This window comes from Eptesicus fuscus, chromosome 15 (assembly GCF_027574615.1).
Source record: "Eptesicus fuscus isolate TK198812 chromosome 15, DD_ASM_mEF_20220401, whole genome shotgun sequence".
NCBI lineage: Eukaryota > Metazoa > Chordata > Mammalia > Chiroptera > Vespertilionidae > Eptesicus > Eptesicus fuscus.
Window position 1 is genome coordinate 12,318,877 of NC_072487.1, and position 23,906 is coordinate 12,342,782.

General features: G+C 44.3%; 1 protein-coding gene across 2 annotated transcripts in view; it reads left to right on the plus strand.

Annotated features, from left to right (window-relative positions):
- The window catches only part of MOB3B (MOB kinase activator 3B), a 187,239-nt gene that overhangs the window by 58,779 nt on the left and 104,554 nt on the right, over positions 1-23,906 (plus strand). For both annotated transcript variants that reach the window (XM_054727336.1, XM_054727337.1), the window contains exon 2: positions 3,067-3,681. In XM_054727336.1, the coding sequence (XP_054583311.1) occupies positions 3,264-3,681 (418 nt within the window). In that variant the 5' untranslated portion in view covers positions 3,067-3,263. The remainder of the gene's footprint in view (positions 1-3,066; positions 3,682-23,906) is intronic.

Below are 23,906 nucleotides of genomic sequence, written 5' to 3' on the forward strand. Positions count from 1 at the left end.
TAGTACATTAGCTAGTATATACCTGTGCTTGAAAAACTAAAAACACCTTTTTTTCTGCCTTAATTTGTTTTAATTTAAACTGTTACATTATCTTTATCTATAGTGCCCTCCCCACCCTCCATTCTCCCACCTGCCTTAGGTATTGTGTTCTCAAATCATGTGACTTTTTTTTAAACACAAAAGTATTTTCTAGCCAGTCCAAAGATCTGGAAATAATAGGGTGTTTTTCGAATGTTAAGAGTTCTTTCTTTTTTACAGCAGCATTAGTATTCCATTGTAGGCAAATCTTTTATTGGATCCTGGGAAGGTCAGATGTTCATTTTATTCACACACACATACTTTAAAATATAAACCTATTTTTATTCAATATTTGGGGTATGAGAAGAAGGTTCTACAGACTGTTCCAGCCATAAAGAGAAAAATATAGTGGGAAGATGGGAAATCAGACTAGTCATTCTTCAATTTTGAAGAGATGGAAATTTTAGGTAACAGTGGAGAGGAATGACCCATTTGAAAGAGATGTTGGACAGATGTCTAGATCTTTCAGGAAGGGACACTTCAGAGGAGCCCAGCAGCTGGGCTTACAGGTTGAGATAGAGCCACCAAAGAACTAAAGACAGGAGGTCCAATTTCATTTCACTTTCGCAGTTGCACTTTTATACAAGGGCTTCTTCATTCACTATCATTCTTTCATTCATTCATTCAGCAACTATTCAGTGAAGTTGGCTCCGTACCCAGCACCACCGTAGCCTCTGGAGCTCCAGCAATGACCATGACCTGGTAGCTCCCTCAGGTGGGGTACTTCTGGGGCATTTCTCTTATGGCCTTTCTGTAGGGAGTTGCCTTGTCAGCTGGTCCTGCCAGGAGGAATCCTTCATCCGACAGATGAAATATTGATCCTCTTTCTTCCCAGCTAATGTCAGCGTCAGTCCCTTCCCTCTCTGTCCTGCCCACCCTTCTGTGCCATCAAGGTCTCTTTAGAGAAGATGGATCTCTCAGGACTGAATGGGAGATTTGTTTTATTTCTTCCTTATCCTTGGCAAGGACTCTCATTTTTTTTTTTTTTTTAACAAATAAGGCAGACTACATCAATAGGAAAAGAAAAATAAGAACTTTCCTTGCCAGTGTTGCTTAGTTACCTTGTCAACATTCCCTTACAGCCCGGCTAACTTCTCCCTGCATATTTTTATAGTGCACATCATGTTTTATTACTATAATTGATCTATTAAGCAGAAAATATGGAGAACATATGGAGCTCCTGTCAATTCTATGCTGTTTATTTGGATTTCCATGTTTCTCTTTCCCCAAGACCTCATTCCTTATCATCTTTTCTCATTCTAACCTGGGTAGCAATGGGAAGGAATCGCATCACTATTTATATTGGTGCTTTTAACTTTGTAGCTTAAAAAGCAAAACCCAGTAGGCTAACCTCAAAACTAGACATCACATTGTGGATTTTTCAAAGGAAGGGACCAAGTGTTTAGTTGCTCTGTATTCTTTCTGCCTTAGCCCCATGTCTGCCACATAAAAGGCCTTGAGTAAATGTTTATTGGTTAAAAGAACAATTGGTTTTGCATATTTATTGAGAACTAGCATTGTAGTGGGTGCTATTAATAATATAGAATGTGCTTATAGTTTCTACCCAGGGAGCAAAACTTATGACTTGTTCTTTTCTTCCTGGAGACAACAAGGACAGAGAATAATGACTGTTGCTGCCAACACTACATTTTATTTAGTGCAAGAAGCTTTTCTGCACGAGGCTGTAGCAGCAGTATCAGCAGCCACTTTTCATCTGGTATTTATGAAAAGGTATTCACTGGGAATCTCCTAGCTTCAGGGTGCTGTGCTGTCCAAATCAATCAAGATCAAAATACCCGGTCATTGTCACCATCTGTCAAGGCCATTGTATTCAAAACAGTGAGTCTCTGGGTCGTTCTCTTTCTCACACACACATATGCAAACTCAACTGAAAACTATGTTTATGATGCCAAGAAAACACCAAATGCAAGTTTATTTAATCATCTCTTTCCCTAGCCAGTCAGGCACCCCTTCAACCCGGTATTCCTCAAAGCATATACTTCTTAGATTTTATTAAAATGCAGACTTAGACCTACTAAGTCTGGGAGGAGGCCCAAGAGTCTGCATTTCTAATAAGATCCCTTAGTCAGATCAGGCCTTGATAATTAAAACATCATCCATGGACCAGTAGATTTGGCACCACCGGGGAGCTTGTTAGAAATGCAGATTCTGCCCTGGCTGGTGTGCTCAGTGGTTAGAATGCCTGCCTGTGCACCGAAGGGTCTCAGGGTCAAGGGCATGGACATGGTTGCAGGTTCGATCCCTGGCCCTGGTTGGGGCACGTGTCAGAGGCAACCAATTGATGTGTCTCTCTCACATCAATGTTTCTTTCTCTCTCTCTCTCCCCTCCCCCCCCCCTGCTTTTTCTCTCCCTTCCTCCCATTCTCTCTAAAAACCAGTGGAAAAAATATCCTCAGGTGAAGGGGTGAGGATTAACAAAACAATAAAAAGAAAGAAATGCAGATTCTTAGGTGCCATCTCAGACCTGCTGGGTCAGAACCTGGGTTTTAACAAGATCCCACACTAACATTTTAGAAGCATTGTTCTAACCATTTAATATGCCTATAATATAAGTTATAGGCAGGAGTCCTGATGGGGCTCTGGGTTGGAAAATAAGGCAGGTAGACTTCCTGTTCCCATTTCAAAACTCTTGTGTACCCCTCCTCCAATTTAGTACCTGGCACCGGATTAAGGCACAGTCTTTGTTTAGTCATTCAGTGGCATGATGAATTTGTTATCTATCTTGACTACCATGTTCATCCGTAACACCTTGGAGAGGTCCGTTGGGCCTATGATCACACAAGGAGGAGTAACCAGAGATTTGACAAAGATCACGAATACGGATTCCCAGGGGTTTGGCTTAACCTCCACATCCACATATCTGGATGGAAGTGGGCACAGCTAAACGCAAAATGGAAATCTGGTCTAAGCCTTTGTCACTTCTTAAATGGAACCTGGGCACTTATGAGACTCTTTTCTCTCCTTTAGGAAGAAACATGAGATTCCCCTGGAAATCACTCGAGCGGAAGATGGAAGGGGCCATTTAAAATAGATAGAAGCTGCAGGCCGCAAGACTGGGGCCAGAGGGCTGGCAGTGGAAAACTCTGTTGGGTTGTGATCTCTCACTGAGAAGTTCCAGGTGCTTTTTTGCTTCCTGCAAAACAAAGGAAGAAAAGGAGAAGACCATGTCCATAGCTCTGAAGCAGGTGTTCAACAAGGACAAGACCTTCCGGCCCAAGAGGAAATTCGAACCTGGCACACAGAGGTTTGAGCTCCACAAACGGGCTCAGGCGTCCCTCAACTCAGGCGTGGACCTGAAGGCGGCGGTGCAGCTGCCCAGTGGGGAGGACCAGAACGACTGGGTGGCCGTGCACGTGGTGGACTTCTTCAATCGGATCAACCTCATCTACGGCACCATCTGCGAGTTCTGCACCGAGAGGACCTGCCCTGTGATGTCAGGGGGCCCCAAATATGAGTATCGGTGGCAGGATGACCTCAAGTACAAGAAGCCGACCGCACTGCCCGCCCCCCAGTACATGAACCTCCTTATGGATTGGATCGAGGTCCAGATCAACAACGAAGACATCTTTCCAACATGCGTGGGTAAGTCCATGGCCAGCTTCTTGGTTATTTTGTCACATCCCACCTGAGCTCAGAAGGTTTGCTGAGGCTCCTTCCATGCCTGCCTTTGAACACTGGACACCACACGTCATCAATCAATGTTTCCCCAGATTCCATCTCTCACACACCTGTGGTTTCTTTTTCTATATCTAAGGACCTCATTGAAATTTTGAAAAATATCATTTGTGGATCACTTACAATAATTTCATGGACCTCAATCATGAAATTACGCCTGAACATTGTCTTGGTGAAATGTTAGATTTGATCTTTCTGGCTTACTTAGGACTAGACCCTAACCCCACCCAGTCATTCTGATAAGGTTCTTATTATTTGACTAATTAACTAGTTAAAGTTACATGATCTCTGGTGCAGTTACTGGTATTTACCTCGCAGGTTAAGAAATCCTAATGGGAGAATCCACGGATTTGTTTGGGGACTAATCAAACAAGGGGTTAGCATTCTGGGAAAATAAAGATCCCGCCGTTCTGTTCTTCCTTCTCCTGATCACACGTTATTTATATCCCAGGTTATGCTGTCAACTCTGGACCCTTGTGCAATTGCTAGACTCACCAGGACACTTGAAATGCAAATGCTTTTGTTTCCCTTGTGCTCTGAGTCATAAAACTCTTCAAGGGGAAGAGCCAAACCTTTTCTACCCCTTGTATTTATTTCTTTATGCTGCTGATCATTGGTGTTTCCATGCACTGACAGGCTGAATTTAACATTCAGGTTTTTTAGGCCCTAGGTTCAACGGGAAAGAGCAATACTCCTCACTTCCATTGTCATATCTCCAGTGTCCAGCTAGCCTGGTGCCTGGAAACCCTTGTAGGCACTCAGGAAATACTTGTGGAATGACTGAAAAAATACTTGTGCTGTTAGAAAGTATTATTGAAAAGCTCTGAAATGGTTGGCGGATAAAAGAAGCGTTTGAAATGCATTGCTGAAATCACTTCTAGTTGGGATGTGTGTGTCCCCATGTGGCATATGGAAACCTGAGGTGGGGCGTATGGAAGTAATTAAGTTAATACCAGAAGAAAGGGCATAAATTGATTAAGGCAGTGTGTACATCTTGAAATATTCAGCACACAAACCAGTTTGCTCAGAATCATGGTGTTGCCTTGACTTGTCCAGTCCCCTCACGCTCTTTCTCTCCGCTGCCCCTTGTTAAGGAAGGAGGTTGGGGGCGGGGGGTGCAAACCCTGACTCACCAGAGTAGGAGGAAGAGGGCAGATTCCAACCCCTCTCGCCAGCCATCTAATAGGCACCTCCAGTGGGCGAGAATTTCTTAGAATTCGTGTCTTTTTGCACTTTCTTTGACAGTCAGAGGCTTCTTTTGTTGCTGGGAGGAATTTTTCTTTTCCGAAAGCATCACCAGCCACTGCCAATGCTCTGTGCAGAGCACATGCTAGCAATAAAGGTAAATAAATGTGGGCCAGGAGACCTCCTCTTTGTCCTTTCCCTTCTGTTCCTGCTCCCTGAGGCTTTGAACTCCGGGCATTTCTGCTCTTGCTGGCAGCTGTGGCTACCACGTAGAGTGGGTGACCAGAAACCACATCAGGGCCATGGTGTGTTACTTGAGGGTGAGGAAATTCTTGGAGGTGGTTTTAGACTTTGCTCAGAGGAAATCAGGGGGTGTCCCCTAGAGTAATTGACTTTGCTATCTTTTTCTAGACATTTTTTTTTAGCCATTCACTTGGTTTGGGGGGCATACTCTCCTCATCAGAATCCTTCTCAATTTATGCTCCATAGTCCACCAATGTTCTGGGAGATTTTAATAGGTGCACCATGATTTTTTCCCCCCATGAAAAGATAAGTTTGGGAAGTGCCGAGTGAAATTGATTTCTTTATTGCAGGACTTTTAATATGCTAATATTCATTATAAATCTCCAAGAAAGGGGTTTCCCAATACTACATACTTTGAACCTGCTGGCTTTTTTTTTTTTTTAATGGAACATCATTATCATCTTTTGGGAAATGTAAATCTATATAGAGTTGTCAAACTTTTGTTTGTATCAGAATTACTTGGGGCTTCTGTTAAAAATATAAATTCCCTGTGTTTTTTTTTCCTTAATAACTAAATTGGAATCTCTTAGGTAAGACCTAAGAATTTGCACTTTTAATAAGAACCCAGCACTCTATCCTCTGTTTATTATAACCACCCAGAATGCTTTTCATTCCCCAGAAACAGTGTGTTTCTTACCTCTCTGGTTTTATCCACACTGTTCTCTCCTTCTGGATTCACCATCTTCTCTTGCATCCTTGATACCATGTCTTCTTCCACCAATTGAGTATAAGCCCCTTACAGTTATGGAATATGTCTTATTCATTTGACTGTCCCAGAACTAATCCAGTCTTGGTACCATATAAGTTGTTGAATGGGTGGGCGGGAGGATGGATGGATGGACAGACAGAAGGAAGGATGGAAAAATAATTTTTATAAAGTCCCAACATGTCTATGTATGTTGCTGGTGATCAAAATGAAGTTAAACAAATGTCTGAATCCCTTTAGTATCATCCTGGGTATTTTGTGTACCTTGCCTCCACAAAGTTTAATTTTCCCTGTTTAACTCTTCCAAGGTGTAATGTTAGGGCTCAGTAAAAACAACCACCATCCACCATCACCCTGAGGGTCTTCATGAGCCTCCTGCTCACCTCTGTGATTTGCCCTCAGACCATATTTTGCTATTTTTTTGAAATAACTTATCTTCAGGAGCCACTTTCTTTGTTAGAATTCACTTCCTTCTCTTCTTCCTCCCCCACTATTCCAGCCTACTTTTCTTCTTTTTGATCTTTGTGCTGCTATGAGTCATCATTATCATGAAATTGATCGAGACACCTGTCAGGATAGAGTAAAAGAAGAATTCTCAGCCAACAGCAGACCCTGGGTGGATGAGAAACGGGGACTTCTGCTTAGCATTACAGCTTTGAATTCGAGGCATACTTCTGGGGAGTGGGAGGGGTTCCAACTTCACCTCCTCCCCACTGTGATCCAAGGAAATAGAACCGGAAAATACTGACAGATGTGAAGGCTTCGCCCTTCATTAGGTATTAAAGGATATAAACAGCTGTTGATCAGTACCATTGAAATATGGCGGAAAGAAAAGCTTTCATCTGCTCCTAGATTCCAGGGTAACCAGGAGACCCGGGCTGTTTCAGAAGTTGAGCTTTCTCAGTTGGGGAAATACCAAGCAGATGTGGCTCCCTTGTGAACTATAGTCTCCTGCACTTTCCTTGATCCTCTCCAGCTTCCTTTGTTAAAAAGCCAACAGATGTCCCCATTAAAGCTCCTAAGGTAGCAGTAACTTCAGAAGCAAGGCCATCTCCTCTTCGATTGTATCTCTATCCACTTTTAGAGAGAATGACAGAAAATAGGGAGCCTACGAAGCCACAACCTTTTTTTCCTGTTATCTGTCTACTTATAATAATTTTTATGTCCTAGCCCTCAGCTTCCCATTTTTTCTATTATGTAATAGGATTTACTATCTTAGATCTGACACTCAGAAAAAAAAAAATGAGTAGAAAACTTAGAGCTCCTCCAACTCATGTTTTAAAAAAGTCTTTGAACGTGGAGCAATAAGAACATTTTTAAAAATAATTACATGATCTCACCTACCTCTGTGGTTTTAGGATAAATGGGTGTCAGAAAAGGAAAGATCAGGGAGAGGAAGGGAAGGAGCGAGGAAGGGAATTCATATTTATTGAGTCTGCTAAGTGCCAGACACTATTAATCTTTTTTAATTCTTATAATAACTCAATGAATTAAATATCTCAGTTTACCAATGAGCAAGCTGATATTTAAACAAGCTAAGGGGCTTTGTCTGGCCAAAAATCGATGCCTTTGTCCACTACCATTCACAGTAAGTATAATTATTTTGTAAAATTTCCTTCACATAACTAAAGACTTCAGTGGTTTTAGGAGATTGTCTAGGATGGAGAAAATGTCAGAAAACCCAGTTTTTGCTATAATTTTTTAAGAAACGATTTGGTTTTGTTTTTACTTTGTTTTGGTTTTGTTCACTCCTGTTTAACTAATTACCTCCGGCATGCCTGAGGAGTTTACGGCCGCTATAGCTGTTCCCACGTCGCATCCCAAGATTGGACAGAGGATGACATAGCCCAAGAAAGGCTTTGTGAGCTCATGACTACCGTTACTGCCATTTGGTCATTCATTCATTCAGTAAATGTTTGTCGAGCACCTGCTTGGAAGCTGGTTCTATTTTAGGCACCAAGAGAGCAAAGCAGAGATCCTGTCCTTGAGCAGCCTCCCTAATGTCCAGAAAGTCTAGTTGCTCCAAATTGTTCTGCACGTTTTCTAACATGAGTAGTTTGTTCAGCGGCCAAGTGCATAGTGGAAAGAGTTGCATCCCTCTGGCAACTTTTCTTATGAGCCTACAGCTGAGATTCAACCTCTCTCAAAATATTGTGGCAGGAAACACGAGACAAGAAAACTGTCCATAGAGATGAGCTTTTCAGTCATGGGCTGTCGGAGAACTGAGTTTATAATGGGCTTTTAAATTTTAACTTAGCATTTTCTCTTGCATGTTTCCCTCATGGTATTTTAATTTTGATAGAAATGTATATAATACTGGTAAGACAGAATGTACATCAACAAAATAGACTTCCAATGTGGTAGACCCAATACTAGGCTTGTGCACAGAGACTTGGAGGAGGTCAGCTAGCTCTGCATTGCAGATGCTTGAGACACTGGTACAGCCTCTGAGCCAACATTTCTCTCTAAGTCAACTACAGATTATGATTCTGATCTCACAGGGCTGTTGTAAAGATTAAATGAGGCAGTGTGAGTAAAAACTCAAGGCTCAGAGCCATCAGCACCCAGAAGAGGTGCTGAAAAATGTGTTAGTCACCTCTCCGCATACATTTCTACACAGCTATTAACCAGAACTCATGTAGACCACTAAATGATTTCTGAACAGTACCCCAGAAGAATAAAATGGGTTGTAAAAGACTCAATACGATTTTAAAAAATTAGCCGTCTTCATTGCTGAATCATCATGATGAGGTTATAAATACTTCAGGTTTTCATCACTCAGAGACTTGGGGAAATGTTAATGTTACTTTAGGCGCTAGACCAACTCCTGGTTTCAGGGATGAGCACTTAACTCTTAAGAGAGAAAGCCTGGATGAATCTTCTTGCTTGGTTCTCAGAAGACTGCGTATTAAATCTGCTCATGCCCAATGTCAAACCAGCAGGTTAGCTGGAGAAGTGGGGAGAGGGCCCACTAGTCACCCCTAGGGCAAGCCACTCATTAAAATCAGTGTTGGGCAAGGTGACCTGGATTTGATCTCTCAAGAGGTTTCTCAGAAACTCCAGGCACGGAGCCCCCACGGTAGCCCTGTGAACTGGCGAGTTTTTCCAAGGCTTTGCAAATGTGGTTTGCCTTTGGGATCTGATAAGCTGACTCCCTAAGAATTTACTAGTTGGGAGGGTATAATCATAACACTGCCATTTTCTGAACATGCACTCCCTAAACGCTTTAGCTGCATTATGTCATTTAATCTGTAAAGCAACACCATTGAGGCAGGTAGTCTGATTTCCTTTTCACAGGTGGAAAAGAGTAAGTACCATGCCCAGGGTCACACAGGCGCAGCTAGGACTCAGACCCAAGGCCACCCAGCTCCATAGCTCCTGCCCGCCCTCCCTCCAGCATCTCGTGTCTGTGATGTTCTTGCCCCAGAATCAACAATTCTTACTCCGGCCTGTTGCCTCCAATGTTACGTCCTCTCTAAGCAATGTGGTCAGACAAACCCATCAGTCACAGCAAGGGACGTGGAAAGGGACAGGCCCTGCATCCGAGGCAAACAGTATCGGGTCCTTACTGACAGCAACTCTGAGGTTCTGCTTTTTCACACCTTGCCTCTCTAGATCCTGATGCTAGTCACATTTGTCCAGTTGTCTGTTCATAGAAAACATGCAGAGACAGCTGAATCCGCTCTTCCCCACCCCCACCAGCTGCTGGAGAATTGATGGTCGACTGTGATGACCACAATTCCCCGCCCCCACCTTGTTAACCCAATGCTGGGGTGACTTGGTGGCTGAGTTAATGAGAACAGTGTTAAATAACCACCCCCACTCAACAGATCCCTGAGAAATGGTGAGGGCATCCATGTACTAAGAAGCAGAGAGGAAGGGGAGTGGAGACAGGGAGCCCAGAGGGCCTAGACGAGGCTGCTCTGCAACTTAAGGCTGATTACCTGCTGTCGGACCTGCACTGCGTTCTCCATTACCTGTGCAATGTAATTTTAATGGGCCACATCTCAGGTGACAGGTTGTTACATCTCAGCATTAGCTGGGCAGGGCCATGGGACATGTGATATTCCATGGAAAGCAGAGATAAAAACAAAGGCTGTGATGGGTGGGGGAAGGGCACCTGCTGCTCTTACTCAGTTGGTGGCTGTAGATGTGGGGCCCATCCTCAGCCCAGGGAGGCTGCATTGTGGGCGCCAGGGCTCCGTGGAGAGGCATCGCCAAATGTGAGGGATGTGGAAACGTATCCAGAAGCCTGGAAGTGCAACGGGATGAAGAAGGAGGACCAAACCAGAACTCTTGCCCAGACCAGAATATGGAGTTGGACAGCCCATTGTATAAGCCACTTGAAGTAGGGGTGATGTCCCCGAGAGCACACGGGAGTTGTTACCAATGTCCCGACCGAGTTCTAAAGAGAGCACAGGTTTTTGTTTTCTGAGCAAAGCGTATCAGCAGGGCCCTGATACCATAGCCTTTTCGCTCTGCTTTCCTGCTAGATAGAGCGTCCAGATACTGAAATAACTTCTGAAAAGAGGCCGCATGGTTCACCTGCCCTAGACTTCCATGTGTAGAAAGTGGTTCACAAGCTTTTCCTTTAAAACACCTGTAAGGCCTCTGAAGATGCTTTCCTGGTGCTTTATCTTTGAAAATTCACGTTAAATTCATATTCTAAATGATAATTCTATCCATGTTTTCTGTCACATAATTATTCTTTCCCCAAGTCTTTGTCTAGTAAAGTGGGTGCTCTGGGAAGATGAGCCAGTTTGGGAAGGAGGGGTGGTAACAAGAAACAGAAGCTTAGTCTAAGACCTGAGTTTGATTCCCAGTTACCAACTTCTAATAGCAAGTTTTCAGTCTCTCTAACCCAGTTGCTTGTCTATAAAATGCATGTCAAAGTATTTATTTCACAGGATTGTCACTACTCCTATATAATAAAGAGCTAATATGCTAATTAGACCTTACAGCAGAACGATGTCCGGACGACCTTCCTAACGAAGCCAGGGCTATGAGGGGCTGTGAGGGCCAAGCCCCTTGCATGAATTTCGTGCATCAGGCCTCTAGTCTATAATAATAAAATGTAATATGCTAATTAGACAGGACATTCTTCTGGATGACCTTCTAGACAAAGCTGGGGCTGTGAGGGAAGCCTGGGTCCCAGGTGCCGGCTGCTGGGGGAAGGAAGGCCTACTCTTGCACGAATTTCATGCATTGGGCCTCTAGTATAAAATAACATGCTACATTTAAACACTTAGCACAAGTTGGGTATGCGTCCAATGTTAGCTCCCTCAATATCACACAGTACCATGAAGAAATAGACTGGTCAGGTGAGAAAGGAAAGAACCTGGGATGAAAATCCATCATTACATCAAACTTTTGGCTATGGAGTTGATAATGCATGTTCCTTCATCTTTGCTACATTTTGTGGAACCAGCGGAGGAAAAGGTAAATGTTCTTGGGATGAGATTACCTGTGTGGCCTTGACCGCCAGAACCAGGAACGGGTCCATGAGAGACCTGCAGGTGTTTCGCAGGCAAAGCCCGTGGCCTGCACGTGGCCTGCACAAAGCCAGTTCCACCTTCTTGTTTCTGCCACAGGATTTAGCACCCAGCCTAACACTGTGCTGAGAGGACACGAGGCGAGTGGATCACCACCGTGCCTGTGTGAATTGATCCACCGGTTCCATAGGTCAGATGCAGAACAGGTGTGCTCCTGAAAACTGGAGGCCGTTCAATTTTTTTGTCATTTGGCTACGATTTTCATTTCTCAGAGAGGGTTCAATAAAGCAAGATTGGCAAAGGACCTCTTCATATGTGAATACCTCTTTCATGAAATGATGTGGAGTACAAACTGAAGTTAGCTGTGGCTCAGGAAAAGGAAAAATATCTTTCTTCAAAGGAAGCAATAGGTTTTCGGTGTTTTTCGACATCATCCAGCCCAGGATCCCAGGGCTGGAGAGCAGGGATGATGCAGGGAGGAAACTGCAGCCAGTAGTCAGGTGTTTATTTTGTTGCCCACCGTGTCATACTCTCCGGAATCCGCCAGCAGGGACAGGCTCCTTGGCTTCCAGTGCGGCTGCAGTGAGGGAGCCCCCTCACCCGTGGGCAGCACAGTGGAGCGTCAGCATCTGGGGACCACCAGCAATTATTTGTGGATGACTACCTTCAGCATCACCTGGTGGCCTGACCCAGCCCGGCCTCCTCCCATGGCCAGCAGGAGCAGAGTGAAGAAAACTGTGGGAGATTGAGGACTTCCCTGCTACGGCCTCCAGATAAATCGTTTCTATGTGACCATCCCAAGTGGGAAAGAAAAAGCCTGCGGCTCAGATTGTCTGTCTTTCTGTGCCATGGAAGAGAAATATGAGCAAGTATGTTAATTACAGGCACCAAGTCCCGTGGGAAACAATCCATAGGCATTAACTATTGGATGGCTTTATTTTTGTTTTCCAAAAATAGGTTGCAGGTAAGGGCTCGTCTTCAGTGCAGGTTCAAATCTGTTCCTCTCCTACGGGCTGCGTGATCTCGGCCACCCCGGAACCTCTCTGAGCCCGTCTCCTGCTCTGCTCTGGGAAGTGGGGGTAATAATGATAATGTCCACTTTGAAAGGCTATGAGAATTAAGTGTCATAATGCATAGAAAGCTCTTAGCAAGTTCCCGGCAGAGGATTAAGTGCTGAATATATTTGAGCTTTATTTCCTTTCCACAGCGATGAGGAAGGGAAGACCTCTGACTTATTGCAGCTTGTAGTGCTCGATTACATAGAATTTCTCCTGCAGTATCCTTTGCACATTTTTTCCCAACTGAAGTAAAAATTGAGAAAAGCGATTGATCGTGTCATAATTACAGAAGCTAACTTGGAAAAAATAACTTCCACGTCCATTAGAATCTCAGCTAATAATGAAAACTGTAACACCAGCTGAAAACAATAGATTTACTTTTTCTGTAAGGAAGGCAGCAGTTACAAAGTTTAAAATACACTAATAATAATGTTAACTACATTTTCCTATTCCGGCTGAGCAGTGTGCTAGGTTCTTTATGTGTGTGTTTGCTAATCCTCACAGCAGCGCTGGTTGCCATTCTAATTATCCCTATTTTCACATGAGGAAGCTAAGTGTCTTCCCCAAGTGGGGAGAGCTGAAAGGGAAACTGGGATGTTGAAGCAATCAGGTGGAACCCAGAGTGCAAACCACTACACCCCAGGATTAGACACACAAAGGAGGAGAGGGCTCCCTGGAGCCTGGGAGCCAGGGCTGCTCAGCAGCTGGGAGCACAGAGGAGAGGCTGAGTCCGAAGGAGAGAGAGGCGGAGAAACTGGGCTCTGCTCTCCTCTAAGCTCCTGCCAGTGCTTCCCATTGCTTTGGGCAAAGGATCCTGGGAAATGTATGTTGCAGAGGAAGGGTATGGAATGGACCTGAGAGCTGGTAGACAAACGACTGGCATATGAAGAACACAGATCAATAAAAATGTATAATTTTTGGTAGTGATAAACTCTACGAAGACAATTAAAATTGGGAAAGGGAATCAGGATACTGTAAGATTTTTTTAAAAATCCTTATCTGAGGATACGTTCATTGATTTGAGAGAGAAAAACATCGATGTGAGAAACATCAGTTGGCCGCCTCCCATACCTGCCCTGACCTGGGATCGAGCCTGCAACCTGGGGAATAGAATGGGAGAATGCTCCAGCCAACTGAGCCACCCAGCCAGGTGGGATGCTATAAGATTTAAATGAGATCGATGTAGATCAGAGGTTCTCATTTTATTTTTGCTCCTCAAACTCCTTCATACTAAAAAGCTACTGAAAATCTCAAAGCTCTTTTTTTTTAAACATGGGTTATATATATCAACAGTTACCAGATTAGAAATTAAAACGATAAATATTTTTAAGTATTACTAATTAATTCATTGAAAAAATACTAATAAACCCATCACAAAGTAACATAAACCTATTTTTTTTTATAAAAAATAACTATATTTCCCAAAGCAAACAAAAAACTGAGGACACGAGTGGCATTGTTTTGGTTTCTGCAAATCTTTTTAATGTCTGGTTTACTAGAAAACACCTGGATTCTCTTATGTGCTTCTGAATTTCCATCTATTGTGATATGTATTTTAAATTCAAGTCTAGGGTTCATATAGACATGTTATTGGAAAGGGGAGGACTTCGTTTGCCCCTGAACGGACTCCCAAGGCCCCCTAAAGTGCTTTTGAGACCTACTGCTGTAGATAAAGCAATGGGGAGGCCAGTCCTAGGCACCTGGTAGTCACTTGGCATTTTTGGTTGAATAAACACAAATTAAGATCACACTGAGGGTTTCACAGTGTCCCTTGTGATAAATGGAGACATTGGTGAGACCGTGGTAGTGGAAACCAGTTAGACAACACTGTTGTTAGGGCCCCGTTGATCAGTTGGACACATGCTTTGTGGTATTTTCCCAGCGGTTCTGATGGCTTTTACCTCAGTGTTCATAGTCATGTAGTTTCCTTATCACAGACTTTTGTAGGACCACCAAAAAATGCTAATTAGTGTTTGAAAAAAATGCACCCTCTGATTTCCTTAGCACTATGTTCACACTAACCCAATGAGCTCATTCAGACTACACGCTTAACTGATAGTCCTTGATGTGCACATAGGAAGTATTTTAAAATTTGGATGGGATTGCTGTAATATAATTGTTATGCTATACACTACAATAGAGAGTGGTAGACCACCACTTATTTAACTTGCAAATGATATGCAACAGTATTCAAGTTTAGGACAGCTTTCTATCTGGGTCAGAAAGGTTATGCATTTCTTTTCACAATCAATTGATACATATTCCTATAGGATATCATAGCCAAGACCTAAGTCATGTAAGGTAGCTATTATTAGAAAGAAGTTGAATGAATAATTTAGAAAGTATCGGTCCATTTGGATTATCTGTGTCCCTGCTCTTTATATCAGCATAGGTAGTGAATTCAGCATTTACGGAGTCTCACGACAAGGCCCACTGTGACGGAGACAACCACCAGTCAGCTTTCGATGGGCATGGCCACATGACTGCAACCTGCAAATGGGCAGCTAGGAGCTACCGTCTGTGGACAGACTACTCTGAACACATAATAATCTGGCCACTCAGTGTAGTTTTTGAATGGGGTTTATAAAAACATCTCTGCTAAACGACATGTGTCTTTACTGAGGGTGTCGGGCAAACCTCACACCTACTTTTTGTCATATCTAGCTTTGCCATTATGCAATTGATGTAAAAACATTGTCTATTGTTCATTGTCTACAATAGCTGAGGTGCTTTACAAAGCTCAGTTACTTTTCACAACCTTTTTAGAAAGGTGTTTTGTTTTTACCTCTTTTCCATATGAGGAAACTGCATCTCGGAAAGGCATAGGTCACTTGGCTTTGAAGGCCATATTTGTGTGTTTCACTATGCAGCAAACCCCTGTGATTCTAGGCACGTGCATGCATACCTTCTCATAAACTCATAGACAAACAGATTCAAAGACTGAGAGAGGCAAAATCCAAAGGATAATTTGAAGAAGCAGAAAGGCTGTCTGAGGCCTTTGTAGAAGAAATCCTGCCTGGATGAAATAAGATATTTCAAGCCATGCCTTCTTACTTCCTCATTGTGCCTTCAATCTTGTATGTAGATTTTGACTTGTGGTCTGTGGAAACTGGGAAGACTGGTACCAGTGGGACTAACCTCCCTTAATAAGGTGGGACAGATGACTCAATGGCATTTTCATGTGTGATGAGGGCTGATGGTGTGTGTGTGTGTGTGTGTGTGTGTGTCTGTGTCTGTGTCTTTTAAAAATAAAAATCTCACTGGTTAGGAAGAAAAGGAGGGAAAAAATAAACAAAAGTGTATGAGAGGATGCCAACTAGCCACGTCTAGCACCCTGTAGATTTACATTGAACAGATGAGCAGACCCATGTTACTCAGAGCCTTCCCTGTAACCTTCATTAACCCCTTTTCTCCTGGGGTTATTTTCTTCCCAGGAGACATGGGTCAGAAGGTTGCTGTGAGCTCTTAATAAGATAAGACAGTGAGTGTGATATGTGTAAAGTGTTTGGTAAATATCAGCTACCATGATTACTAACAATATCTTCAATACTGTGTTATTTCTGCAAAGTAGTTGCTATGTTCTCCCATTTGGAAAGCTGCACATACCAATAAGTTATTGAGGTCCCCAAACAAAGACCTTGGAGGCCCCAAGCCGCTCGACAGATGGGCAGAGGCAGGTTTTTGGGCTTCAGCCGTGATTTCTCAGTCACCCCTCAGACAATTGACACTTTGGGGCCCATGAAATATTTTTAGTCTTAAACATGTTGACTCTTATAATAGCCATGGACCGTGGCGGCCCTTATCAGTCTGCGGTGACTCACCAGGGGGCTGATTGGACTCTGTTGTTTCAGGTGCCACAGGTGTACATTTCACTTCCTGCAGCCCCTGGCCTCCTGCCGTGCTACCCAGCAGCTGCCCGTTGAGGGGGTCCATGGGGCACTCCGTCAGCTCAGGAGAAAAAACAAGCCAAAGTGAGGCTCAAGGTTTCAAATAAAATAGTGGAGCCTTTTCCAGGACAATTTGAAAAAGGGATGTTACCAAAATGAACGTTTCATTTATTATACACTGAGTGGCCAGATTATTATGATCTCTGAACGCATAATAATCTGGCCACTCAGTGTATATCCTATGTAATAAAAGGCTAATATGCAAATTGTCCCCTCGACCAAGAGTTCGACCAGCAGGCGGGCCGGCCAACCACCCATGTCCCCTCCCCCTGGCCAGGCTGGCCGGACCCCACCCATGCACGAATTCATGCACCAGGCCTCTAATATATATATATATATACACACACACACACTGACTGAGTGGCCAGATTATTATGCATTCAGAGATCATAATAATCTGGCCACTCAGTGTATATATATTTCAGAGAGGAAGGGAAAGGGAGAGAGAGGTAGAAACATCAATGATGAGAGAGAATCATTGATTGGCTGCCTCCTGCACACCTCTACTGGGGATCGAGCCCACAATCCAGGTATGTGTCCTGACTGGGAATTGAACCTTGACCTCCTAGTTCATAGGTTGACGCTCAACCACAGAGCCATGCTGGCCGGGCAAAGTGAACCTTTTAAATTACCCCATAAGTAGATCCATAAGGATAGGTTTCTTAAAAAAGCTAGGTTTCAGAACTAAGTGTTATTAAACCAGAGTTATTAATTCAACAACTAATTATTAAGCACCTACATATTCCAAGTACTGCATTAAGCACTAGCATGCAAAGACGGGTCCTTGTGGGGCTCCTCCATAGCCCGAGAGCCCTCTGTAACCCGGCCATAGACTCAGACCAGAGGCTCTGAACTTCGCAGGTCTTAGTGGCAGGATGGACTCTCCTAGTATTACTGGGCCAATCTCAGACCCCAAATTCTAATTCCAGGAAGCGGATTCTTGTTTGGGACTCTACTTGGTACTACAGTCCCTTGAGATTGGCATCCCGCCTTGTCTGCTCATTGTGCCATATTGGAGTCACACTTCTGGTGTCCTGACCAACAACAGGGTCCCACTCTTTGGTGCCAGCCCCTTCCACGCTGACGACTGGCCAGTCCCACATACTCTTGCCTAGCACACTGCTGAGTTCAGGGCTCCCTCCATCATGTCCTACTGAGTTTGCCTCCGCATCTGCCTCGTCTTCATGGATCTACGAGGGGTTCAACACCTCCTGTCACTGATGAGGACCTCCTGCCACCAACCCAGCAGCTGAAGTTCTAAAGCCAGACTCAACCTCAGGCGGGCGCAATGCTTTCAGCGGGGAGCAAGTGAGGCTTCCAGACTCGGGCTGAAATGGGCTCCAACTCAAGTTCCTTCCAGATGCCAGTGCCCTAATATACTGCTCAGGTTTTTTCTAAGGTTAATGCTTGGCTCCTTTGCCCAAGCTAAAGTGGTGGTGAAAGGCTGAGTGACTGAGCGTGGTGCAGTCCCTTCCTTAAAAGAATTCTTACCCTGGCCCATAGCTCAGTTGGTTAGAGTGTCATCCTAATATACCAAGGTTGGGGGTTTGATCCCTGGTGAGGGTACATACAAGAATCAACCAGTGAATGCATAGATGTGTAGAACAACAAACCAATGTTTCTCTCTCTCTCCCCCTTCCTCTCTTTCTCTAATATATGTGCATAAGAATTCTCAGTGCTCTTGACTTTACTGAGGTCTGTGAATGTGACTTCTAAAAGGTGAACAGTGACTGGCTTGCATCACAATGCCTTAATGCTATAGCAACTAAGTAAGAAAAGAAAAAATGCACCTGGCATATTCTAGGAGGGCCTGTGGAGAGGTCCCTGTTCGTCTCATCCAGGAGGCCTTCACTTAAAAAATAGCCAAAAGAAAGAAAGGAGAGAGCAACATAGCTTCTAGATGTGTTTTTGTTTTCAGTAGGATTTAGTGAAGTTGTTATCCCATGCTTTCAGAAGAAGGCTCCAGACTAAAAATAAAGCAGTACACTTTTTAAAATGACACAATAAAAACTGAAAGTCTCCTTTTTGCTTTGGAGATACGCAGTTTCAGATACAAGACAGGCAGCTGTGTCCATACGGATGGCTCTCATTTCTATAGCTCACTGCTCATAAATAATGCGTTTGACACGTGTAAGATGCACCAGGGAATCTCGAAAGCAAGAGCTCTACGGACAGTGTCATGCGGTTGCAGGAAGATGCTTATCAGAAATGACTGGGCGTTCTTTTTAATGCATAGCAAATGGATCATACTCATCGATGATCAGTAAATAAAGAGATCTCATATAAATAAACACTAATGTCCAGTGAGCTGGGGGTCTATGTCTCCCTGCTGTCAGTGAGGACCAGAATTCATCAAAAAGGACTAAGGCCATCAAATACCTTAACAATTATATAATAGCCTCAAATGAAGTCAGACTTTTGATATTAAAACAATCTCATATTTTCGTAGTGTAGTCTTCGATATTCTAAGAGATTCTTAATGCCAGGAGGGGCACAAACCTTTCCCCCATTCTTCACAGAGCAGAGAGTCATTTCCTTAAAAAGTATAAATCAGATCTGTTCATTCTCTGCTGAAAAAAATCCAAGATCTTCTCTCTACAGAAAAATGTCCTAAACTTTTCCCTTGGCCGGCTATCCCCTTGTGAGCAGGCCCCTGGCTACTTCTCTGACCTCTGAGGGCACCATTGCCCCTGACCCTGGACTCCAGCCACCCTAAGCCTTCTTGATGCTTCTCAAACAACCCTCCCCACACACATCCCGGCTAGTTCTCCCTCCACTCCCCACCTCCAGACCTTTGCACTGCTGTTCCTTATGTCAGTAGCTCTCCCCCTGGGTTTTTGCATATCTGGCTCCTTCTTGTTATCCAGGTCTCAGCTCACAGTTGCCCTCCTTGAAGAGGACTTTTCTCTCCACTTGCTATAATGTGACATAGATGCCTTTGGTTTATCTCAGGTCATCCTGTTCAATTTCCTTAATATTATCTCCATTCAGACATTCTGGTCTTGTTCCTTTACTCATTTATGTTAGTTAACAGGGTTAAGAGAACCAATAATTCCTAATAAAAAAAATTTAAAACTGAAAATTATCATCATAAACCTGGAAGAATACCTTTTTCTATGGGCATGATTGCCTGAAAGAAGTTGCCTAATTCAATCATTATTTACTTACCATGTGCCTGATATAGGAGGAACTTTGGGAGGCCAATCAGACAGTAGGCAAATATTTACTGAATATTTCACGTGCCTGACAGTGTGCCAGCTTGCAGTGGGATACTGTGCTAAACAAAACAAGTGTGACTTCTGCTCACAAACTTACAATCAAATAGCGAGTGAGACGGGGAACCCCTGAGTGCAGGAACCGCTCCAAATCTGTGCTGCAGCCCGTGCCTAGAGCAGTGCCTGGCACAGCAGCCTGTGCGAGCTGGTGAGTGAACAAGTGGAATAAATCATTACAAGTGTGAAATGTTTGGCAGAGGAAAATGCAATGCACCCAATATACAAAATACAAACAAACATGCACAAATACTCACACACACACACACACACACACACACACACACACCCTCTCTAACCGAGGGCACTCAGAAGTGATCTTTCAGCCGAGACCAGAAGGGTGAGTGAGATTCAGCAAGGAGGAAAGGGTAGGGTAGGGAGGTCATCTGTGCAGAAGACAGAGCAACCTGTGCAAAGGTTCTGAGGTGAGAAAGTTGGGCATCTCTGAAGGACTGAAGGCCAATGTGAGTGCTGCGCAGTGAGTGAGGCAGGAGGGACACACGGGTTCACAGGGCTAGCAGGCCCGGGAGACCAGGCCATGGGTGTCCATAGAAGAACTCTGGACCTTATTCTATGGTCATAAGGAGCCTCTGAAAGCAGCTTAGTGGCATGGCAAGACTTGAATGTTTAAAGGATTCCTCTGGCTACAGATTAGGGAGGGCAAGGATGGATGCATGGAGGCCAGCTGGGAGCCTGTTGCTATGGCCCAGGTAAGAGGTGGGGAGAGCTTAAATCAAGTGTGGAGAGAATTAGGTGGATTAGAGAGGGAGAATCAGTGATGGGATATATGGGGGTAGAGCAGGGAACATAGAATGTAAAGAATAACACCTTGGTTTCCAGTTTGAGCAGCTGAGCTAGAGCCTTGTACCAAGGTTGGGGAAGTGGAAGTTCGGATGAATTGATTTTGAGGTGCCGCGGAACCTTCCCGTAGGATTATGGGCCTGGCAAGTAGATATACCCCGGTCTTGAACTCAGAAAATAGGAGGGTCACATGAAGGACACTGAAGACATAGGTGTGGTTGAAATCACTTAAAGATGGACTTTAAAGTATAAAGAGGAGCCGAAACTGGTTTGGCTCAGTGGATAGAGCGTCGGTCTGTGGACTGAAAGGTCCCAGGTTCGATTCCGGTTAAGGGCATATACATTGGTTGCGGGCACATACCCAGTAGGGGGTGTGCAAGAGGCAGCTGGTCGATGTTTCTCTCTCATCGATGTTTCTAGCTTTCTATCCCTCTCCCTTCCTCTCTGTAAAAAATCAATAAAATATATTTAAAGTATAAAGAGGAAGGCTAGGCCAGAACCCTGAGGGACACCGCATTTAGTAGACGTGCAGAGCAGGGGTCTGTTGGTGAAGGAGTTTGAGAAGTCACTTTGGAGGAAATCCAGGTGTCCAGGAGCAGAGGGAAGAGAGGTGCTCCAGAGAGTAGGGTGTTCAAAGGTTAAGTAAGAGGAGCCCAGAAATGACAAGCACATCAGAGGTCACCCTACCGAGGGGCAGGGAGAAGTCCAGGAGAGGCCAAAACACTTCACGGCAGCTCTGTCCTCCCAAAGAGTTCCTATTCTGTCTACATCAGTGCCTATCAGAGCCCACCCAGCTCCCGAGTCCTTGTTCCACAGCAGAGCGTGTCAGTCTGTAGCTGGAGGAGAAGCTGGAAGCTGCCCCGCCTCTTCAGAGAGGGTGAGTGAGGGCTGCGGGTCTGGACCTCTCAGCTCCATTTCCATCCCCTCAGGTTGCTGGGTCACCAAATTGCCCATGTTGGCTTATGCTCACTCAAGTAGTTTTCTCTTTGTTCAACCAAAACGCCTTGGGTAAGCCAAGAGCTCTTTGACTGGCAGGTAAGACGTTGCTTGACCTCTGCAGGCTCGGTTAGAGGTTGCCTTGGCAGTGATTCAGTAGCTTAGCGGGCTTACTGCTATAGTCTGCAACTCCTAAACCATAAATTAAGAATCCCATGCACCTTCCACATGCACGGAAAGGCTTCTTTCTCCTCTATAAATCACGGGAATTCGAAAGGCCCTGACAATGCACAGGGCAACCTCCCGCAGTTGTTCCGCTTCCAGGAATTCATTCCGACTTGATTAACTGGAAGGGTGGAGATGGGCTCTGCAGGCTCATTTTTGGGGTCCTTGGCAAGAAGTGAGAAACATACTTCTCTCTTTTTTAAAATTTGTTTTGAGAATACATTTTTATTGATTTCGGAGAGGAAGGGAGAGAGAGATAGAAACATCAATGATGAGAATCATTGATGGGATGCCTCCTGCATGCTTCACACTGGGGATCAAGCCCACAACTTATACCCTGACCAGGAATCGAACTCTGACCTCCTGGTTCATAGGTCAACGCTCAACCACTGAGCCACTCCCAGCCAAGTGACATAATTCTCTTTTCAAAGCAGAAGTCATGAGGTTCGTTTATCTGAGACATTTTGCATCTCTGATTTTTGTGGCAATAAATGAGGTCTCTACTCCCATTTTCACTGAACATCTGACACTGATTTCATCTCTGAGTGGCTTACGTCATGGCTGCCTCTCAGGTTGGAATCATCTTGCTGCCCAACGTGGGTGAAGGTAACAGCTATAGCAAGAGACAGACATGGGTGGAAAATGCATGTGGAGCCAGAAAAGAGGGCACCTGGGGACTGGAGCAATTTCTGATTTAAAATTTGGGAAATGCCTGGTTGAAAATCAGCAAATCTGCTTTAGAAAACAATTTCCTGAAAGGGAAATGTTGATCTTTATTAAGGTCTGAGAGAAGGAAAAAGGGTGTTTCTGAATCCATTCCCTGGCATCCCTCTCCATCTTCTAGGTGAACCGAGAATCCAGTGTCATTGGGAAATGTTCTGTGTTTTTAGCAAAGTTGGGAACAGCTTTCTCTCCCCCTCTTCCTACTTCACCCGATCCGGATGCCTTCCTTTGACCCCCCCTCTGCCTCCGTCCCCCCCCTCCCCCCCGCCTTTTCCTGCACTAGAGGGGATGGGATGGAGAGGGCAGAAGAAGATCCTCCAGGGACACTGGGTAATGCACAGTGTCCCTGGGAATCAAACCCCACCCTCATTTAAAAGTTGGAAACTCTGTCTTGGTTGGAGTTGCTCAGTGGTTAGATCATTGGCCCATGCACTTAAGGGTCACGGGTTCAATTCCTGGTCAAGAGCACATACCTGGGTTGCAGGCTCAATCGCTGGCCCTGGTTGGGGCATGTGCGGGAGGCAACCAATCGATGTGTCTCTCTCACATCAATGTCTCTTTCTCTCTCTCTCTCTCTCTGTCTCGCCTCTCTTCCCCTCCCCTGTCCCTCCCTTTTACTTTCTCTTGAAAATCAATGGAAAATGTATCCTCCAGTGAGTATTAACAAAACAAACAGGAAGGTTGGGAATTCTGCATTTTCAATACTGTTTTGGGGTAGGAAGAGATGAAATTAGAGGACTTTGGGATCTTCTCAATTGCTAACACTCTGTTAACGAAAGGATTGTCAATGGCACTACAGTTGGCCCTCTGTATCTGGGTTCCACTTCATCCAACATTCAGGAAAAATGGAAAACATTCAGGAAAAAAATGCCACTGATGTGCACTGTGCAGTTAGGCCTCTGACGGCAGTGTCTGTACTGAACACACACACAAGCTTTTTTCCTTGTCATTATTTCCTTAACAACACAGTACAACAACTACTTACGTAGCATTTACATTGTATTGGGTTTTATAAGTAATCTAGAAGTTATTTAAAGTTTACAGTACGATGCACGTAGGTTACAGGCAAATACAGTGCCATTTTACGTAAAGGATTTGAGCATCCTTATATTTTAGTATCCACATGGGGACCTGGAACCAATCCTCTGTGGTTACTGAGGGACGGACAACTGTGCCTGCTCTGAGGGGATGCCAGTCAGGGGTTCAGTTCCGTTCAAACGAGACCTACTGCTGACTGCCATGTGCTGGGCCTGGGGTAAGTCACTGCCGGGCACAGGAACAGCAGCCCACAGAGTTCCGTGTCCTTGGCTTACCATCTCACAGTGAAGATACAAGCTTTACCATGATAACCAAAGTTCTAGTAAATAAAGCTTTCTTAGTATATAGATTATTCTAATAGAGTGTGTGGGAGGGCAATAATTGTGTGATGGAGTTATTATGCAGGAGAGAAAATTCAGTTCCCAGAAAGAAAGAAATCTTACAGA